The 20,294-nt window shown below is 38.5% G+C and overlaps 1 protein-coding gene across 5 annotated transcripts in view; it reads left to right on the top strand.

The window, feature by feature from the left end:
• The window catches only part of IFT56 (intraflagellar transport 56), a 61,222-nt gene that overhangs the window by 16,820 nt on the left and 24,108 nt on the right, over positions 1 to 20,294 (top strand). For 2 of the 5 annotated variants that reach the window (XM_062568649.1, XM_062568658.1), the window contains exons 5-12: positions 5,691 to 5,740; positions 7,269 to 7,414; positions 8,874 to 9,045; positions 9,477 to 9,551; positions 15,557 to 15,659; positions 17,294 to 17,349; positions 19,186 to 19,239; positions 19,730 to 19,793. In XM_062568649.1, the coding sequence (XP_062424633.1) occupies positions 5,691 to 5,740; positions 7,269 to 7,414; positions 8,874 to 9,045; positions 9,477 to 9,551; positions 15,557 to 15,659; positions 17,294 to 17,349; positions 19,186 to 19,239; positions 19,730 to 19,793 (720 nt within the window). Of the gene's footprint in view, positions 1 to 5,690; positions 5,741 to 7,268; positions 7,415 to 8,873; positions 9,046 to 9,476; positions 9,552 to 15,556; positions 15,660 to 17,293; positions 17,350 to 19,185; positions 19,240 to 19,729; positions 19,794 to 20,294 lie in introns of those variants that run through there. The other 3 variants (XM_062568667.1, XM_062568686.1, XM_062568675.1) reach the window with 3 other exon arrangements.

The raw sequence follows: 20,294 nt of genomic DNA on the forward strand, positions 1-20,294 counted from the left end.
TGACACTGGTGGTGTCCTGATTTTACTCAAGTGTTTAAGTAGGACAGCATGCCAGTTTTTATAGTAAGGTGCTAAGCCTTTCTACAATGCTCTTGTTATAATTTCTTTCATGGCATTGCAAAGACATTGATGAAATAACATATTTCTTTGAATAGTAAACCCAATAGGTGAAGTCTCCAAAAGAGTACCATTTATATCTTGAAAACTGCTGAAAAGAATGACAGATATTGCTAGTGTTGGGCTGCTTACAATTGCTATTTTAGGGTTATTTTGCCTGAGCTCTTACGTACTCTTTGCTATTTATTGAGTATTGTTGTAGCTGTCAGATTAAGACCTTGAAAGTAGCATAGTGCTAACACAAATGAGGGAGAAGTAATTTGTTTTCACCTAGAATTCTAAAGTTAGAGTGTGCTGGAGTCTGTTTATGAAAGGGAACAAAAATGTCAGCTAACTTTCTGGAATAGCTTTTCCAAAAAAAAAAAAAAAAATCCAGAAATCAAATAAAAGTTCTTTCTTGCCATATACTATTGCGAGTGCTTAAGAACAATTAATTTTTTACTGTTTGAGGAAGAATATGCAGGATATTTAAAAAATAAGAAGAGTTAAAGGCCATGAGATAATTACTATATTTCATGCAAGATCTGTATTTTGCATTCTCTTCTGGAGTGAGGTTTTATCTTTATTTTATAATAGATGTGAAATGTTCTCCTAATTTGTCATTACTTAATTGAAACTTAACAGTACATCTTCTCAGGAAAGAATAAATCTGTATACCAAAGGTTATACCAACCAGAATTATTGCAGATGTAACCTAAGAAGAGGAGCTAAAAGGTAGCAAAGTCAAGTCTTTCTTTGAAGGTTGTTCATTACACTTGTTCTTTATTTCCTCTAGGTTTTCTTCCAAATTCCTTTCAGACATTTCTGACTTCTCCTTTTTCCCTGCTGTCACCTTCTATTGTAGTTACTAATGTTCCTGGATCTAAGATGAAGGTAGAGTTACTTTCAAGTCAGCCACTGTTGTTTTATGGTCATCCCACAGCAAAGCTGTCAAGTGATGCTTTGTTTATTCTTTTTGCGTATGTGCTGTAATACATGGACTGAACATACAGTTTCTGTAATATGTGCTAGCCCATCTAGCCTTGGGAAAATGAAACTGAGAATCTTAATCATGGCTTAAGGAAGAATAAATTAAATCTTTAAAAAATATTAACAAATATAAAATTTAAAAATTAACAAATAGTCTTGTGTTGCATTCATAGTTCCTATGTCTTCAAGAAACAAAGGGCAAGGACCAGAAACTCATCTGGCACATCTGCATGGAGATCCTGGCAACTAATCCTAGTATATAAAACCTAGTGCTGTCAGAAGCCATTGACTAGCACTGCATTAAGAAGGAAACAAGAACTAACAGTGTCTTTTAAACCACAAAATATATGCCAACAAATGTGATCTGCACGTAAGTGGGACTGCAGTTAAATCTGTTTTGAAAAACGTTTTTTCAGGATAAACATTGAATTTTACAATTAAGATTCATGCACTGACAAGACTGTGTTGCTGAACCAGTCAAAAAAGGTTTTTTTATAATTACTTTTTCACAGCATGTGTGTCAGCTCAGAATGTGGTTTAACTGAAGAGAGAGATTTCTCATTTAACACTACACTGGAAGGAGCGATATTGCACAAAAGCAGAATGGAGATGAATTAGTAAGAACAATGGCATTTTGCAAACTAGTTTTGCTTATGCCTGCACTAATGTTTGCCAGGTGTTAGATAATTGTCAGCAGTGAAAATGTGCAGTTATGAAAGGGCATGGAAGAGTTGCCGTTTTTTTTGTTTGTTTGTTTTTGGGTTTTTTTTTTTTTTTTTTGTCCTTTAAAGTGCCTGTTCACCTATATGCAAAATTATCTGCTTCCTACTTGTATTGTAATTATTGAGAACAGTAGTTCATTCTCCTGCATTTTAGTTGTTTCTGAAATAGTAGTGTTTGATATATGGAACTTTAAAAGTGCACAAGTGAAAATACCAATTTATATGTATTTAAACTTCAAAAGCTACTGACCTTATTTTTTGTTTTGCTTTTTGAGGAATGTGGAAGCTACAAAACAGGAATAATTGACAGTTTTTGTTTCAGTCATATTCACATTACTCTGCTTAGGCATGACTGAAATGAAATGTGTATATGTTCCAAGTAACTGAAAATAGTTGAACTGACTTTTAATTTTGAGAGAGAACAAGAGTATTTTGAGGGAGGGAAAATTTCAGTTAATTTCCTCAGTAAACTTCACATGAGAAAATTCTGAACAGTCTGCAAGTGTGAACCTCATTGTTGGACCATGGGTTTTTTTCATAAGTTTTTCAGCCAGGAGCTGCCTTAGGACCATGTTGCTCCCACCAACTCCTAGCTAGCGTGTGAAACGCTGCTGTAGGGTGTGCATATGCCTTGTGTTTGCTAGACGGGATTTGTTAGTGCTGGACACAGGGCCTGCATTGCCTTGTACCTTTATGATAGAGGGCAAAAATGCCAGAAAGTCTGTGACCCTGTTTCATCATCTTCTAACTGCCTGTGGCAGCAATGTGGAGCCCACTAAGAGTATGAGCTGCCACTTTGTCAACTAACTTAAACTTTTTGTTTAAAAGCTAATGAAAATAACTGTCTTCATTCTTTTATTGTAGCTCTTTATTTTATTTTAACAAATACTTCTTTGAGTAGCTATCCATTTAGAATCAGCACATAAAATACATGGGAAAATGCTTTTTAAGATCAGTGCCAACTGTAATCACTTTAGTGTCTGGAATATCGACACTGGTCATGACAACAATTGTAGCATAGGTATATTAGAGTGTTTCCTAGCCAGAGGTATACATATCCTCTCCAGCTACTTCAGACTTGTTCAGCACAAGGCCAGTACTAATCACTGGAGCAGGGCCCAACTTACTGCAATGCTGCACTCTCATTATGTTTATCACAAACCCTAGATTGCTTAACGCTGATCTTAAGGAAAAAAAAAAAAGGTACAGTTGTCTTCCTGAAAAGTGAGAATAAGAGAAGATTGTGATTCCTTGTGGCATCAGTAGTTAGATCAGTGATAATGAAATTTGTTAGTAGCAGAGTCATAAAAGAACAATCCTAGTGTCCTTCAAAAACGTCACTCTCTGATGAGGAGGAACTGCATAACTTCCTTTTCCAGTGACTGACAGCAGCTTTATCCAATATTCGTAACCAGATTTGTCACAGAAATTAATCAGATTTGGTTCCTATGTTTCTTTGTCTTCCTCCAAAAAATGTATTTGGCACTGGGAGAGAAGAAACTGATGATACTGAATGTTTCCGTGCTTCTGCTTTATTATATCAACAGGACTACATTTTTTGATTATTGCCATCTACTTCCCTGGCTGGCATTAGGTAAAAGTGTCTCATTTTAAAGAGTAACAACATGGATTAAATGATGTAATCTGTTGTGAAGCAGGAGGTTTTTTTACTTCTTCATATATCCAACACTTATTCCATCAGAACTCAAATTCCATGTTTTGCCTGCTTTAAGTATAGGGTAACATGGACTAAATCTGGCTTTTGCCAAGAAGTAGACTAATAATTTAGATGTTGGATCAGATGCCAGGTTTGAGAGGGCAGTGCTATAGTTGTTCGTTGACCAGTAAAACAAAAAATTGTCATTTTAGATTCTTGAGGGAGTATTCCTTGCAAATCACTTACAGTCATGCTAAAACCTACACTGGTGTATTTGCTCACTGTACTGTGGTTATACATATGTTATTTTTAGTGTAAATCCCACAATCTATCCTGCTCGTATTTTTAGAGCCTTGGATGACCAATTGTTTTGAACTGTGAAGGATGGTTAGGGTGGCTGTGGTCAGTTTGTTTTGCACAAAGACACATGTGGGGTCCATGTGCAACCCTTCAAAAATTTGATACTAAAACCTATCAGTTAATGCTGAGGCACATGTGGAGTTACCTTGGTGTCATTGCTGACAACATTTTTAAGAACTTGCGTTTAAATTAGTGTACTCTGTAACTTTTAAACTCAATAGATGAAATCATTTATAGACTATATTACCTTGTTTATTATAATACTAGTGGTTCTTATAGAATAGAGATTCTAGATAGAAAGCATTCAATTCTTTAATAATTAGGCTATTGAGAAGCCCACAACATATTCTGTGTTGGAGACTGTTTGGCTTTTTAACAACTTGATCTTCAGCTAGTAATATTTTGCAGGGTATTTTGGTTTTATGAGAACTCTCTCCTACTGCCTTTTCCTTTTGGGATTCCCCTGTTTCAAGCAGTTCTTTAAAGATATGATTCACTGTTCCCATTTTCTAAAGTAGTTGGTGAGGAGGCACATGTTTAAATAGCAGAGCTTAAGAAAGGAGAGAGGAAAAAAATAACTGCTGTGCCTAGCAGAAGCAGATAGATAGCTTTATGCTGCTAACTTGACTGCTTGATTGCTTTTTGACATTATTCACTGAGTTCCAAAGTTCCCTCATTAGATGGCAAGAGAGTAAGAAGTCTGGAAATCTCTCTCTAAATTGCATTTGCAAAAATGTAAATTATTACTAGAAAATTCCATTGGGGTTGGGGGGAAGAGGTTTTGTGGCTTCAGCCTCCTTTCATGATTTAGGATGTCAGAAGAATCACAGCCTTGTGTTACAGGCCATTGCTTTGCTAACTGTGCACTTTTGTGGCCTCACAAACACAGTAACTAATTCTGCTTTTTGTGAAGATTCCATATAAATCTTCTCTGTGGTACATAGGTTGCCAGCTGTTGGTCTGAGCAAGAATGAGAGTGCTCATTATCTGAGTAGGCTAAAGAAAATACAGGAAACAAGGGAAGGCTTTTCGGAAAATTGCTCACAGAAGAAATTAATAGCTCTGTTGGACAGGGATCTTTGTCACTCTCAGTGAAGCACAGGGCTCTCTAGTGACTTTAAAGCCTCACAGTTAACAATCTGTGTCATAGGGAGTGTATTAAATGGAATTCCTAATCTTGCTAGAGAAAGAAATTTGGTGAATTTTAGTGGCTCTAGAGAGAAGATATGTCCCTTAAACCTCCCTCCCGTTTCTTAGTTTGAACCTTATCTGATCTGAGTACAGAATTCTTCCATGCATCTTTTGTTTCTAAGGACAGAAGAAATACTAGAATTAAATACGTTATAGTGTGTGCATGAGGAACAAAACAGTAGCAGCAATGGGTTTCACAGGACACTGAAAGTTGACAAGATTCCTAGAATTATGAATCACATAATCTACCTCAAGTATTACACATCATAGAAAGAACATTAATTTGGTTTTTCTGTTGCTGTTTTTTATTTTTAAGAGATGCTCTGCTGTATGTCACTTGTGCAAAATCGTGGAATTATACAGAAGGCCCTGCACAGAAATAATAATACAGTTCATCAAACTTGTAAAGCTCATAGAAGGAAAGGACAATGACAAACTATTTTCTGCAGAGGTTTCAAAAGAAATGACAGCGAATGAAGATGGGAAGCAGGAAGGCTTTTCGAGCACCATAAATTGGCAGAACCTGCCCGAGGGCGTGATCTGCACAGGCTGTTGCAGTGAAAAAGTGTACTTGGGCTAGTTAATGACAAAACATGTGTGTAAGCAAGTCTGTTGGGAAAGGGAGTTAAAACTGAATTGTTCTTTGTATCCATACTACTGAATTTTCCTTTCAGCACCTAAGAGTCGTCTCCAGAACCGTTTACTCTTTCACCTGGCACATAAGGTACGATGTTTCTTCATTGCCCATTCTTTGTTTTATTTTCTTTTCAATTTAGTAATATGTAATTTATACTGGCAACCTGGCAGAACAATTAAAATGCCTGTGGTGGCAGAACAAACGTTTTCCACAACCGTCTTACTATATTCAAATATGAAGGAGAAAGTGTGAAAACAGGGTCTCAGAATAGATGCCTTCAGTATATATCATCTAAAGCAAGTCCTACCAACACATTTCACATAAGTCATATACAGAAGCTTAGTGGTATTTTTGATTGCAAGGCATCTGCAGCTGAATAGAATCAGAAATGTAGACATTTTCTTCTTCAAGCTTTTCTTCTGAGTATACAAAGTTTTCCCTGCTCAAAGCTGCTTTCTACTTAGCAATTTCAGCAAAATGGTCAATAAGCTATTACTGACCCTCCTACGTTATTCAGTATCCAAGACAGAATATTGTTTGTAGCATGAGATTTACTTTAATTTCAACAGCAATTAAAAGACCATTTCACTGTCGTACATAGCTGTCTTCCCTTTAATTTGATTTTATACCATCCTGAAGTATACCTAAGAAGTACTGTTCTCCTGCAGAGACAGTGTGTTGAGTGAAAGAAAGTATTAAACCCGAATGTTTGCTTTGATGGCATTTTCTGTTTACTTAAATGACTGTAAGCTTAAGAGAACACTGTTAGAATGTTTTTGTAGCGGCATTGTCACTTAGAGATTTATGATATGGAGAAGTTGAATGGTCCCTAGTTCATGTAATTGGTCTTTGGAAATAAAAGACTTTATGAAAATACGAAGAAGCTCCTTGCATTGAGCTCTGTTTTGTGCGACTAGCTCAAAGAGGGAGGAACAGGACTTGAATAAAAATTTTGGACGTAGATATTTTAGATAAAGAACAAACGTGTAAGAGAGAATTTGTATGTGAGAGATTCATAATTACTGTTGCTGATGTCAGTAGAAACAGCAAAGAGAAGCACAGGAATAAATGATTTGAGTAAACTGATTAGGTGAATAGCCTCAACTTTACTATTGTAATACAAATGTAAAATTATTTTTTCACTCTGTTCCCTGCTTTTGTCCTTGTTTGTTATGCACAATGCTATGCTTTTAAAAATAAACCTTGTAATTAAAGAAACTGGAATTTTAAAGGGCTGATGAAAAAGCATTTGTTGATGCTCTGGAAGAAATTTGGTGAGAATGTTTGTTGTCTTGGCAAGACTTGAATTTTTCTGCTATCCCTGAGAAATAAGATTTCAGTCTACAAATAGCAAAATTTCTGTTGGCTCAAATAACATTCAAGTCTTGTCTCACGAAATTCTGTATGGATTTCTCCAGTTTCAGCTGGTCTGCTTCTTTTATGCTTGGTTTTCTCCATTGGTCAAATTAACTTACTTCAAAGTTATAACAGAATTTTTCCAGATGTTCAGTATCACCTGCTGCTTGCCGGCAAGGACAAAACTAACCCAGCTAATTAACTTAAAATGTTTTTCTCACTGAATTCTCCTGAGAATGTGTCACCCTTTCTTTTTCAGTTCAGTGATGAGAAGAAACTGATGAGCTTTCACCAGAATCTGCAAGACATTACAGAAGATCAGCTTAGCTTGGCATCTATCCACTATATGCGGTCTCACTACCAAGAAGCTATCGACATCTACAAACGCATTCTTCTTGATAACCGGTGGGCATCTTCACTCTAAATCTTACTGCAATGTCTCTGATATTGCTGGTATTTCGATTCCATTTAGTTGTTTTTTTCTCCGGGGGGAGGTGGGGGAGGAGAGAGGGAAGGAATACAGCTCATCTTTTTTTCCATTTACTGTGTCCCTTTCCCACCACGAACTATGGACAAGTTGTATCTCCTCAATTTTGTTTATTACAAATCATTATTAAAAGTACATATTAAAAAGGTCTCTATTCATTGCTTTCTTTTAGTGACTTTTTTTGTAATCCATTCTGAGATCCTTTTTTCTTTGTTACGTACTCCTTCTGAAATGATACACAATTGTGTATCTGTTTTGTCCCTTTTTCCTCTTCTAGTTCCCAGCCCAGAGAGCCTTGCTTGCGATTATAGGCACTTCACTTGTTAGCCTTCTAAGAAGAGTTCAGTTTTAGTTTTTATGTAGAGTTGTATGTGTTCCTTTAAGTCTGAGATTCTTTCCATTTCTATTTATTTTGATGCAACTGTTCCTGAGATTTTCTTTTTTTATCATATCCTGCAACTTTTTAGTTTAGAATTTAACAAGGAAGAAAACTAACTTGTAAGTGGCTGGAAATACTCATTATAAGCAATAAAAGATGTCATGGTGTCCATTTCATCCCCTCTCCTTCCACTTCTACATCCTTGTACGATTTTACTTTTTAGTGTAAAGCCTCTACCTCCTTATTGGCCTGTGATGAGGAGTCAAGAATACTTTGGCAAAATAGAAACTGCCACTCCAATACCAAGTTGTATTTTGACAGTTTCTCCCCCTGAATGCTTCAGAAAAAGCTGAAACTCCCTCGTAATACATTTAGTGTGTTCTTTAATGCTCAGGGAAGAGATTTCAACCTCCAAATCCTGTAGAGGCAATCACTCAATGCTAAGTTACTAACCTTCATAATAATTATCCTTCTATTTACTACTGTTACCATAAATGTCTGCCTTATTTCTCTGTGTAGTTCTTCTGGCTTCATAACTTGTAATGGCAATTTTTCTGAAGTAATTATACTTGATGTAAGAGTTAATAATGGCCACTAGAAATATTTGTGAAATTTTATGTGCATGTTAAATGTAGTTTTGCACACACTGCATAGAAAATCCTATTCTGTAAGGCAGAAGTTCATCTTCTGTATATTTCTATATTGTGAAGAAATTCCCAGATTTGCAGACCCAGTTCTGTAGACAGTTCTTTAAAATTGCAGTAGCTGCTGTTGACAAATGCGTATGCACATCTGTAACTGATTCTATGCAATTTATCTATCAGAAACTAGAGCTATAGTTACGGAGGAAGCATTTCTTAGAACTCCTAATTTTGTACTTGTGCTTGTAAAAGATGCATATGCATGTGAGGGTTTTGTTACTGATTGTAAAGTTTTGTGGTGTAATTATCTGGTGGGATTTAAATGCTACCTTTAACTCTCTTTCCTCTGTCTTGCAGGGAATACCTGGCCCTGAATGTGTATGTGGCGCTATGCTATTACAAGCTGGATTACTATGATGTATCACAGGAAGTGCTTGCTGTTTACCTTCAGCAAGTTCCTGACAGCACCATTGCTCTTAACCTTAAGGCTTGTAACCATTTCCGACTTTACAATGGGAAGGCTGCTGAGGTATGTATCAGAAAGCACTTTAGTTCTGCTTTATTTTAGTTCACAATTCCATACAAGTTTCTTTTCCTTGTTATCTGTTTTAATCTCTGATGCTGATAATGGACTTTTATCATGTAATTGTGTCCTTTTAGGAATGTTACTTATTTCATAGTCTCCCTAGTATTAAGAACTGAGGTGTATAGGTGTCCCTGTCCATCCATCCATGTGCACTTTGATCTTATTGTTTTCTTGGTGTGCTTTTGACCTTGTTTCATATATATTATCCAACTCCAAAAAATCATACTAAAGTGAAAAAGCACAGTTCTTCCTGTGACCCAGCCTATCACTGTTGAAGATGTCTTTCTGTCAGTTTGGGGAATAATATGAACCTGCACTTATCTTGTATGCTTTTCTGGTTTTTTGTTAAGCTTTTTGAATGTATATAATTCCAGGCAGAGCTCAAGAGCTTGACAGATAGTGCCTCATCTTCTTTTGAGTTTGCCAAGGAGCTCATTAAGCACAATCTGGTGAGTAATACATTTTTCAAATTTAATACAGACAGCACTCATTTATAGAGAATTGGAGACCTCTGAATCTCTGCTGCCACGTGAGACCCATTTCAGAAATCCAGTGTTGCTATCAAGTATATCTTTCTTTCCTCCCTGGCATTTTTTCCTGTCAGTTTGAGACTTATGAAAACGATAATGTTGGGTTTAGCCTCAAGGGCATATGATTTTAATATCCTGTGACAACACCCTTGCAAGATACTTTGCACAGCCCAGTCCATACAAAGACTGTAGAGCAAGTCAGAATGCATGACCATGAACTGTGTTTTTTAATAAGACTAAGACATCAGTGGAAATGTTACCAAAACTGGAAATAAAACTCCTTAACACCAATGTAGCATTAAGAAGCAGGCATTCCTTTAATAGGTGCCAGGGACACAGGGGATCCTTTTACCTAATATGCCCCCCTTCCCCGAGACTCTAAGTCGTTAAGCTTGTATCTAATGTTCCTCATACATGTTCATTACAATTCTTGGAATTAATTTGGGTATTTATTGCTTTTCCGGGAACTTGCTTATATATTTACATATCATTACGTGTGCAAAGTAAGTCCTCAGGGGGCTGTCTTTTAGGGTTGCAAGGGTCTCTTGCAGTGGGTAGGTGTCGTGCTAGGGTGAACTTCAGCTGAATTCTTGCAGGTTCTTCCAATTAAGGTCTCAACTTGCTTAGTGGAAACTTCTTGTTATTTTAATGGTTACATCCTGGATGAGAAACTTCAAGGCCTGGTTATCTGTAACAATTGCCCCCTTTTGAGACTTATGAACTTACGTTCAGGAGTCTCATCTAATAGGATAGGTATTGGGTAATGGTTCTGGTTATTATTTTGCAGATATCTACTTCTTCCTCCTATATGTACAATAAGAGATTAGCAAGAGCATTGTACCATTACACAAGAAATTATAATTACCAGAATTATCAGAATTGCAGTTTGTACCAGTGAGGCCAGCCATCCAGATAAAGAAATCCCTCTGACACTTTTTTGGAGATCCTAGGCTTGTTGTACTATTTGCCTAATTTGCTTAATCTGTTTATTAAGACTTTCTGTCACATTGGGAATATGGATGCAGCAGTGATCTGAATCTAGTTTTAAATATTCACACACTCCATGTTCCTTTGCTAGGATTAGATCAAGAGCTAAACAGTTTTGTAACATCATCTTGGTATTAGCCCGCACCTGTTGATTGACTTGTATAAACCCCTTTGCTGTCACTTTGGCCAATTGTTCTACTTGCCAAGTAAGGTTTTCTAATAATTCTCCATTTTCTAGGGCCATTAATCCAGGTGAAGATAAGACTTTGGATTCTTCTCATCCCATTTGTACTGCAGTGCTAGGCCCTTTCCATATGTCTTCAGTAGTTTCCCTTTTAACTTTCCTCTAATATTGAGCTTTAATACGACTCCTCTTCCAGGTTGGGAACAGGGTCAGTAATCCCAGTGTTACCAACACCCTAGGCTGGGCAGGATTATAGGACAGTGAGGTTGTCCAGCTTCCGTCGCTGAGCACCCAAACCCTGTATCCTGGGGCCCGAGGCTGCACCACCCGAGCATGCCCCAAAACGCTCTCAATTCTCATACTGTTTTTGGTTCCAGCATTTGGCAGATTGCCTCTTTCCAATCAGTGCCCAACCTTCATTGTCCTTATGAAATTTCAAACCCTAAGTAGATCACAACCCCTCTTCCTATCTGGGCCTTGTTCTTCAACACCCAGTATCCGCCTTGTCCTAGGAAGTTTAGTAGATTTACTTACAGTCATCTGTATTCACTTCCCTTGGGTTTTGGCAGCCAGCAGGATATCATCCACATATTGTAATATTGTCCCATCAGAGTTGTTTTTCTTCCACGTCTCCAACTCCTTGGCCAACTGGTTGTCAAATATTGTTGGACTATTCTTAAACCCTTGGGGCAATACTGAATCTCTGCTGCCACGTGAGACTCATTCCAGACTTCCATTCCCAACTTACCTGGGTAAGTTGCATTTTACGTCCAGTGGTGGACCTTTCCCACTCAAAGGCAAATATTGCCTGCCTGTTCTTACCTAGAAGTAGGCAGAAAAAGGCATCCATGAGATCAAGTACCCTAAACCATTTATGTTCTTCCTTCAAAGAGGTCAGCAGGGTATACGGGTTGGTTACTACTGGGTGGATGTCTTGGACAATCTGATTTACTGCTCTCAGATCCCGTAGTAGCCTATATTCCTTGCCATTCTGTTTTTTAACTGGTAATATCAGGGTATAATATTCTGATTCACATTCTACAGACCACCCATATTTCCAAGAATTTCATTATCAATTCTTCAAGCACTTTCCTAGCCTCCCACTTAATAGGATATTGCTTCTGTCTTAACGTTGACTCCAGGTTTTAGAATAACCAGGTTTTAGAATAATTTCACTGGTTCTGCTGTTTTGGATTGGCGTGGGGTTTTGTTGAGGTATTACCACGTCCCCTGCCTCCTCAGGAACCTCCTTCTCCAGCTTCTGTATGTTCTGTAACATAAAAATTCTCGCCTCTATGGCTTTCGATTCTGGTATTAATAGCTGTATTTCTCCATTTTTCAAAGTAATCCGAGAATCGTAATGAATATGTATGAGGAACATCAGCTATAAGCTTAACGACTTGTAGCCTCGGGGAAGGGGGGCTCCTTAGGTGGAAGGATCCCCTGCATCCCTGGCGCCTATTAAAGGAATGCCTGCTTCTTAATGCTATATTGGCGTTAAGGAGTTTTATAGCCGGTTTTGGTAACAGTTTTCTGGCGACCCAGATGGGACACTAGTGGGTTTCTGAGTCTCAACGGATCCGCGGGATCGCAGCACCTCCAGCCGGCCCCGGGCAATTCTAGGGGAGAACCACTGATCCCCGGACCCGAGAGCTCCGAACAAGGTCCCTGCTGAAAGGTAAACGTTTTCCTTTTTTATTTATTTATTTAAAAAAATACAAATAAAAAAAGGATCCTAAGGATCCAGGTCATTGCCTGGTGCCTGTCCATAAGACGTGGTGAAAGCCTCGCAGGATCAGGCTATAGCGGTACATAAAGGAAGGGAAGGGAAGGTCATTCTGAAAAGCCTGCAGATCGATTTAAAGGTATTGGGGTATCACTGTGCGGCCGCGCTGTCTGTTCAGCTTTTCTCTCCTTTCCCCCGTCTCACCGTGCGTTGTTGCGTGATGGGCAACGTTACATCGCCTGAAGGGGGAATTTTAAGGGCTTCCCCCCTTAGGATGCACTATAAGGCATTGGCAACAAATGGGAGGCGACCCCCTAGCAGAGAAACAGCTTGTGGAATATTTTAACCACTGGTGACCACTGTATACTCTGGAAGACCAGGAAAAGTGACCAAAGAATGGGACGTTGTGATATAATACCATTTGGCAACTTAGGTTATTTTGCTGCAGGGAGGCGAAGTGGGATGAAGTGCCGAATGTAGATCTATTCCTTACCTCGCGGAATCACCCGGAATGGCAGAGAGAATGCGGGATTACTGCACAGGAGCCCGCGATTCTAGCACTGGAAAAGGACAGGGGAGGACGAAGATTGAAAAGGTGGTGTTTGGCTTGCAGCACAGGGAAAAGATGTTTGAAGTGCGAAAAGGAGGAGGAGGGAGGACACAGCCCTAGTGGTCGCCTCTCAGCAATGGCTGGGGGGAGGAATTTTGATGACGAAGGCGCCAATATGCATAGGCGAAGGGATGAGGCAGACGGTATGGAGGCTGCAGGCCAATCTAGTGAGGCAGAAGGGCTTAGTCCAATTGCAGGAAGGACAAGAAGACAACAGGGAGAAGAGAAATAAGCCTTACAGGCACCTCTTTGACAGGGGGTGGGAAATAATGGACTGGTAATGGTCAAGGTGCCCTTTTCAATCATGGATCTGCGATCCTGGAAGGAGATGGCGGGAATTTACAGGAAAAGATTGCTAAGGTGTTTGAAACAATAATTAGGACTCAGGACCCTGACTGTAATGATCTGCAGGTAGTGTTAGATACTCTACTAAATAGTAATGAAAAGAAAATGGTGTTAAATGCGACCTGAAAACAGGTGGAGGGAGCACATGCAAATGGGGACTTGCAGGGAACAGTGGATCAAAACTTCCCTGCTATTGATCCAGGATGGGATCCCAATTTGTTGGGACCCCAAGGACTTCTAACCAGGTATGAAAGGTGGATACTGTTTGATATCAGACATGCTATGCCAATTAACTGGTCCAAATTATATGAAGTCAAACAAGAACCGAATGAATCCCCATCTGCTTTCATGGAGTGGTTAAAAGTTATGCCAGGAAATATACTGATTTGGATCCTGAGCAACCAGAAGAGGCTACCCAACTGGCCTCTATCTTTATGAAGCAATCGACTCTAGATATAAGGCAGGAACTTCAGAAATTAAAAGGAGCAGATTCAAGGGATTGGGGAAAGATGCTGGAGATCGCATGGACAGTTTTTACTAATAGAGAAAAAGAGAAGGAGATGCGGCAGGCTAGAAGAGAAAATGTGAGGGTTAGGAGGTTAATTGTGGCTCTGACTGGAGGAATGCAGAGAGGAAGAGGAAGATCAGGAAGGAATCACAGGGGAATGGAAAGGGGAGTGGGCAGGCCCCCCCCCTTTATGCAGCCTCGCCTCACAGAAGACCAATGCACAATCTGCAAAGAAAGGGGGCACTGGAAAAGGGAATGCCCCAGACTGGGGCCTGGGACCTTGGACCCACCCCTGCAAGCTATCAAGCTGATGACATTGGATAATGAATTCCGAAGGGGACCAGAGGAGTAATCCCCAGCTGAGCCCCTGGTTACGTTAAGGCTGGGGAATGAAGGAGTAGAATTTCTTGTTGACACGGGAGCTACTTATTTGGTTCCTAACACCTGTAAAGGAAGTTTTGGCTCTAATGCTGTATTCATTGCTTCTCCGGGAACTCGCTTATATATTTACACATCATTACGCTTGCGCAGCGAGTCCACAGGGGGGCTGGCTTTTGGGGTTGCGGGGGTCTCTAGCGGCGGGTAGGTGTCGTACCAGGGTGAAGTTCAGCTGAATACTCGCAGGTTCTTCCTACAAGATTCGGCTCTTCCTCTTGTTTGGCACGCTTATCGGTTTTACAATTCGGGTCAAACCAGTCTGTTCTGTTCTGATAGTGGAAACCTGGGTGAGAAACTTCAAGGCCTAGTTATCTACAGCAGAATTAAGATAAATTAGAATAGTTTCTATCCAAATGTACTTGGCAAGGAGTTTGTAGGGAAAAGATAGGCATGCAGGTCAAAACATTTGTGTTTTGAAGTAAAAGACTCGCTGATGAACTGCTAATGCTCCCTGCAATAGTATTACTATTACTTTGCTGAATGGTTGATAATAGTAGACTGTTATTTAATGATGGGCAGTTGCTTGCTTTGTCATTATTCAGGAATGGTCACAAGTTAGCACATTTTTTCCAGGAGTTAAAACTGATTTCAGAATGGACTTTCCTAAGTTGACATTCTTTGTTTTGATTGTTGGCCTTTTGGCTAACTCGTTGGTTAAATCAGTATGTTGGATGTTGTTAGGGGAACTGTCTTGTGAACCAAATTGTAAAGTAATTGATTACTCCTGATCATTTTAGGATTATAAACAAACCCAGAATCTTTAGCCTAAATTTTCACATAAATACATCAGAAGTAAATTGTATTTTTCATCTATGTTCCCAGTGTTCCAGTTTTGTTTCATGTCATATTTTTGTTAAACTTACTTGATATATAATGTGTTATTGGTTTGAGCTACTAAAAGCTGAGATTCCTTAACCTTTTCCCGGTGGATTAAATGCTTGATGTACTTCAGGCTAAAGATTGTCGTGTGCTGCAATTTTATATTAAAGCAGAAATGACACTAGTGTCAATTCCATTGACCTTATCTTGCCATTAGTATAGGAATTTAAGGACAAAACTCCTTGAGTTAAGAGGTCATAGACAAAATTTTGACGTGAAGTTATCAATAACCTGCTTTTCTCTGCAGGTGGTGTTCCGAGGAGGAGAAGGGGCATTGCAGGTCCTGCCTCCTCTGGTTGATGTTATTCCTGAGGCTAGACTAAATCTTGTGATTTACTATCTCCGGCAAGGTAAATACATCTTCCTCTGGATCTTTCATAACTTCAAGGATAATATCTATTCATCTGATCCCAGCTGGTCACTGATTTTTTTTTCTTTGTAGTAATCTGTAGTTTATTTAATTTCCAGTTCTGTAGAAAACAGTGGTGTATGGGTTCCCAAGGCTTGCAGAGAAGGCCTTTAATTGTATGCAGTTGAATAAATTACTTCAGCAGACAACTAGAGGTTCTTCGGTTGGGAGGAGAGGGTTTTTTGTAGTGATAGTACCTCTCCTCTGCTTGAATCTGTGAGAATGATAGGTATGTGTACTACCAAGGCAATGACAACTATTTCATATTCAAACAGAATATGAGCCAAAGTGACTAGGAAAAAGTAACATTTTGGGAACAAGACATGTCATTCCAAATCCATTTTACAGGTCTTAAAAAAAAAAAGTAGGTGGCCAGAATCAGTAGAAAAGCCTTGTCTTTATTTTCTACTTGTTTCTACTCGTTTCTCTTTTTAATTTTCAAGCTCCTTTGAATTTTATTTGAATTTAGTTTCAGAGGTGTTCCTCTTCTTCCATTGTGTTCTTGTATTCAACAGCGAATTGATTGGTTGAGTGATGAATAGGTGTTAAGTGCAGTCATCTAGTATAAAGTGATGTGATGATAGCTTTTCCATCCACTACTTTCTTATAACCTTGTATTTTGTCGCCATTAGATCAACAGAGCACCTGAAAGCAAGTAAATGTCTTTTCTTACCTCTTGAATAAGGAAAATCCGTGCTCATGTTTTTTTCCACAAATCTGAAAAATTACCAGAGAAAGAGATTTATTTTAAAAGCAACCATGCTGTGCCAACTTTATATACTATGCCATGCATCCCAATAAGTTTGTCAGAGAATCTGGATATGAATTAACATAGTAGAGCTCTCTCTCTTAAGTGTTGTACTAGCAAAGAAGAAAAAAGGGGGGCTTTGTTTGATGTGGTTTATTCCTATAGAGACCTGTCATAGTACTGTATTAACAAAATTTTCCCAGTCCAAAGGCATCTGCACTAGGTTGCTTTGCTAATCAGACCATACTGACAGATCTTTTTGAATTAGGTAATGTTTAAGATCTTTTCAGTTACTTCTTTTTTAGGTGAAGGAAATTGTGTATTAAATTCAGCCTTAAACTAGCTGCTGTACTCCTAGTGCTTTTGCTTGATAGAATTAGGATAAGAGCTGCTGGACAGATGTTGAAATATTGATAAAAGAAACAATTAAGTCTCCCTTCAGAATCATCTTCCCTTTTCCACCTTGAGGGGTAAATAAATGTGAGAAGAAAAAAGAGAGGAAGATGAAGATTTTATTATCTTGACCTTGTACTGCTGAGAAGGCAGCCACTGGATTATGAACAAGGGGCCAAGTCATCACTACAAGAAAATTGTAGTAATAAAGAAGCTATTATTCATTCCATGTTTGTTATCTGCGTTCTAGAAAACCGTCACAAACCGTCACCATTGTGATATAAATTCACAGTGATTTATAGTTCTCTTTTTTCCTGCTGTCTGAATGCTTTATTTCTTGTCTGTGACTATCAAGGAATATTGTAGAGGATGAGTGATTTGTTCTAATACAATGTGCTGTGGTTTGTAGTGCATTCTAACGTCTGGTATTTCAGATGATGTACAGGAGGCTTATAACCTGATTAAGGACCTGGAACCTACAACTCCACAGGTAATTGGAAACTTATGTCATAGTACATAAAGAAAGAGGTTATAAACTGGTTTGAAATCTGCCACACGCAAAACTAGGTTTCTGAGGACTGCTTGCCGCATTCCCACCTTTAAACCTCTGGTGTTTTTCCATCTTTTTTTCAATGAGACTTAATGTGCTTGCATAAAATATTATATATGTGCTTATATAAATACTTAGTAAGTTTATTGATGTACCACGTGGGATCAACTAATAGTACAGCTCTGTTGTGTGCAGATTTGATTCTGAGGAGCTGACCATTAGTGCAGAGATACAAGCCCTCTTCCAGCTACAGCTACTTCTCACCTTTGCCTTGGTAGCAGTTACCAGCCCTCAGGTCAGCTAGCACAGATGCTCACATGGTTTCTCCTGAAGCCATTTCAATAAAAATGAGTTAGGATAGATTTAATAGTTTCAATAATAGCTGTTCGCTAACTCTGTCTCACTTTGGCTAAAATGAGTGAAAACTAGTGTCCTTGACTCCTATTGTAGTTTTCTTTTGTGACTGTTCTGACAGGATTTGTTCCTCTTTGCAGTTTATTTTCCAAAGGTCACTCAGCTGGGCATGAAAGGGACCTTTTATGAGTCTATGTGAGGATTAGATGGAGGGAAGGGAAAGAAAAATCTCAAGAACACAGATCTGGTGATTCTGTGCTGAGGAGTGTCATCTGCTGCTTTGCTTTTTACTTCTTGCACTTTTCAATGCAGCAATACTTATTTGAACAGTTTTATGCAGTTGCTGCTCCCTTAGCCTCTAATTCTTTTTCCCCAGCATTTTCTTTCCTTAATCCCTCATCTATGTATATTGTATAAATACCATCATGATATCATTCATCATCACCCACTTGATAAAATTTGCAATGGGAATCTTTGTGCTTTTTTTTAATGTCTTCTACTTCACACGAAGGAACTCCCCATTAAGACTTGCAAAACTCCTTGTGTGTCTTGCTTGAGTTATTCTCAAATTTATTCTTTGTCATGATGTCTATAAAATTTAATTTGGCATTGGTAAGAGAGTTGATGTTCTAAGATGATTACTTGGCATGCTGGCTAATTTTGTCAGATTGTTTCCTTACAGTCTTTTTCATTCTTTCTTTTTTTTTTTTTTTTTTTTTTTTTTTTTTTTGGGGGGGGGGGTGTCTGTGTGCATCCTTTTTGTTCTTTTCCTATGTTTACATCTGTAACAGGGCAATTCTGGTTTATCAGGAGTACCTAGTGTAACAGATTTATAGCTAGAACTCTGAGTTATAATATTTGAACAAGACAAATGCCTGACAGATCTTGCTCAGAGAAGAGTTAAACGGTATTTGTAATTCATAGGAGTAGAGTAGCCTCCTAATTAGAGTAGAATAACATGAGCACAGACCTCCTGATATTTTGGCCCCAATAAGAAACGTTGTGCATTTTGGAGCAAGGGTGGTAGTAGTTAACCAGTGTTCATACCTGAGGTAGGATCTGTGCATCTATGTAGCAGGATTCCACTTGATGATTGGTCACATCCCATGATGGGGAAGATGGCATGGAGATATGTTGTGGTGTTCTTACTGGTGCATCATCTTTGAGCAAAAAATCTTATCAGAAAACTCACTACCTCTTTGCAGACCAAACATTTTACAGAAGTGAATAGCTAACATGTAGAATGCATTTTTGAGTGTCATTTTGTACTATGCACAATGCTATCATAGTAATAAGCTATTTTGTAACCAGCTAAATTGAATTGGGGTAGAGTTGGCATTAGGAAGAAAATAATGTGCATGCTCTCTTTTCTCCCCTGAAATTATCACCTTCTTTTCTCTGATCTCGTTTATTTTTCTTTAGGAGTACATCCTCAAGGGAGTGGTAAATGCAGCACTTGGACAAGAAATAGGCTCGGTAAGTGAGGCCCATGAGGTTCTCCAGTTTCCAACAGTAGGACGTAAGTGGATCTGCAGGGACTGGAACAGAGCTGATGGTGAAAGAAGCAGTCATTTCACATTTAGATTGCAGGATCTCTGAGCCTCCTCTCTTCCTCCCTGTAGTACTCAGTCCAGAATGACTAAACTGCAAATCTCTGTTACTAGTCCAGAGAATTAACCTGATTTCGGTTTCTCCATCCAGTTTACAAAAAAAAAAAAAAAAAAAAAAAAAAAAAAAAAAAAAAAAAAAGAGTTTGCCTTTTACAGTGTAACTGTGTATTATTTAGGGGCATACAGTGGCATATTTAGCTTTTTTTTGTTTTTTCTTCATCCTCAGTTTGCATGTTATGCTCTGCTTCTCCCATCTGTTTCCCACAGCATATTTTCGCTGTGTACTGTAGAATCAACTCTGGAACTCATGTCATCATCTTTTTTCTTTCTTTCTTTCTTTTTTTTTTTCCTTCTAGAGAGATCATCTAAAAATTGCTCAGCAGTTCTTCCAGTTGGTAGGTGGATCAGCCAGTGAATGTGGTATGTTTGAAATACTCTTTCTCTGTATGTAATCCCTCTTACGATATTCAAATGTATAACATTGTGTCTTTACTGAATTGCTAATTCGTAGTATTGCTAATGCTAGGCATTTTGTTGCTTTAGTATAAATAACAGAAGTTATTCATACTAGAATTTATAGTCTAAAATAAATTCACAGGTTTAAAATAGAAAATTCAAATGATTCCAAGCCTTACTATAAGAATTTGGCCTAAAGAGAGGCTGTGCTGCAAACTGCTAGTTTTCAGTGATAGCAGCTTGTCCTTGAATAATCATACCCATTGTAGAGCCAGAAAAGAACAGCCTGATTAGTTGACAGGTGTGGCTGAAACCTACTTACAGGTACCAATCTGGGACTGCAAATGAAAGCCTATTGAATATGTAGAGTCCTAGCATGAAGTGGATACCCTAAACCCGAGGATAACAAAGAGGAATTTGACTAGGGAGAGAGAAGGAGGCTTCTGAACTAATTCCTTGGCTGAA

The sequence above is a fragment of the Rhea pennata genome, chromosome 1 (assembly GCF_028389875.1).
Source record: "Rhea pennata isolate bPtePen1 chromosome 1, bPtePen1.pri, whole genome shotgun sequence".
In the NCBI taxonomy this organism is placed as follows: domain Eukaryota; kingdom Metazoa; phylum Chordata; class Aves; order Rheiformes; family Rheidae; genus Rhea; species Rhea pennata.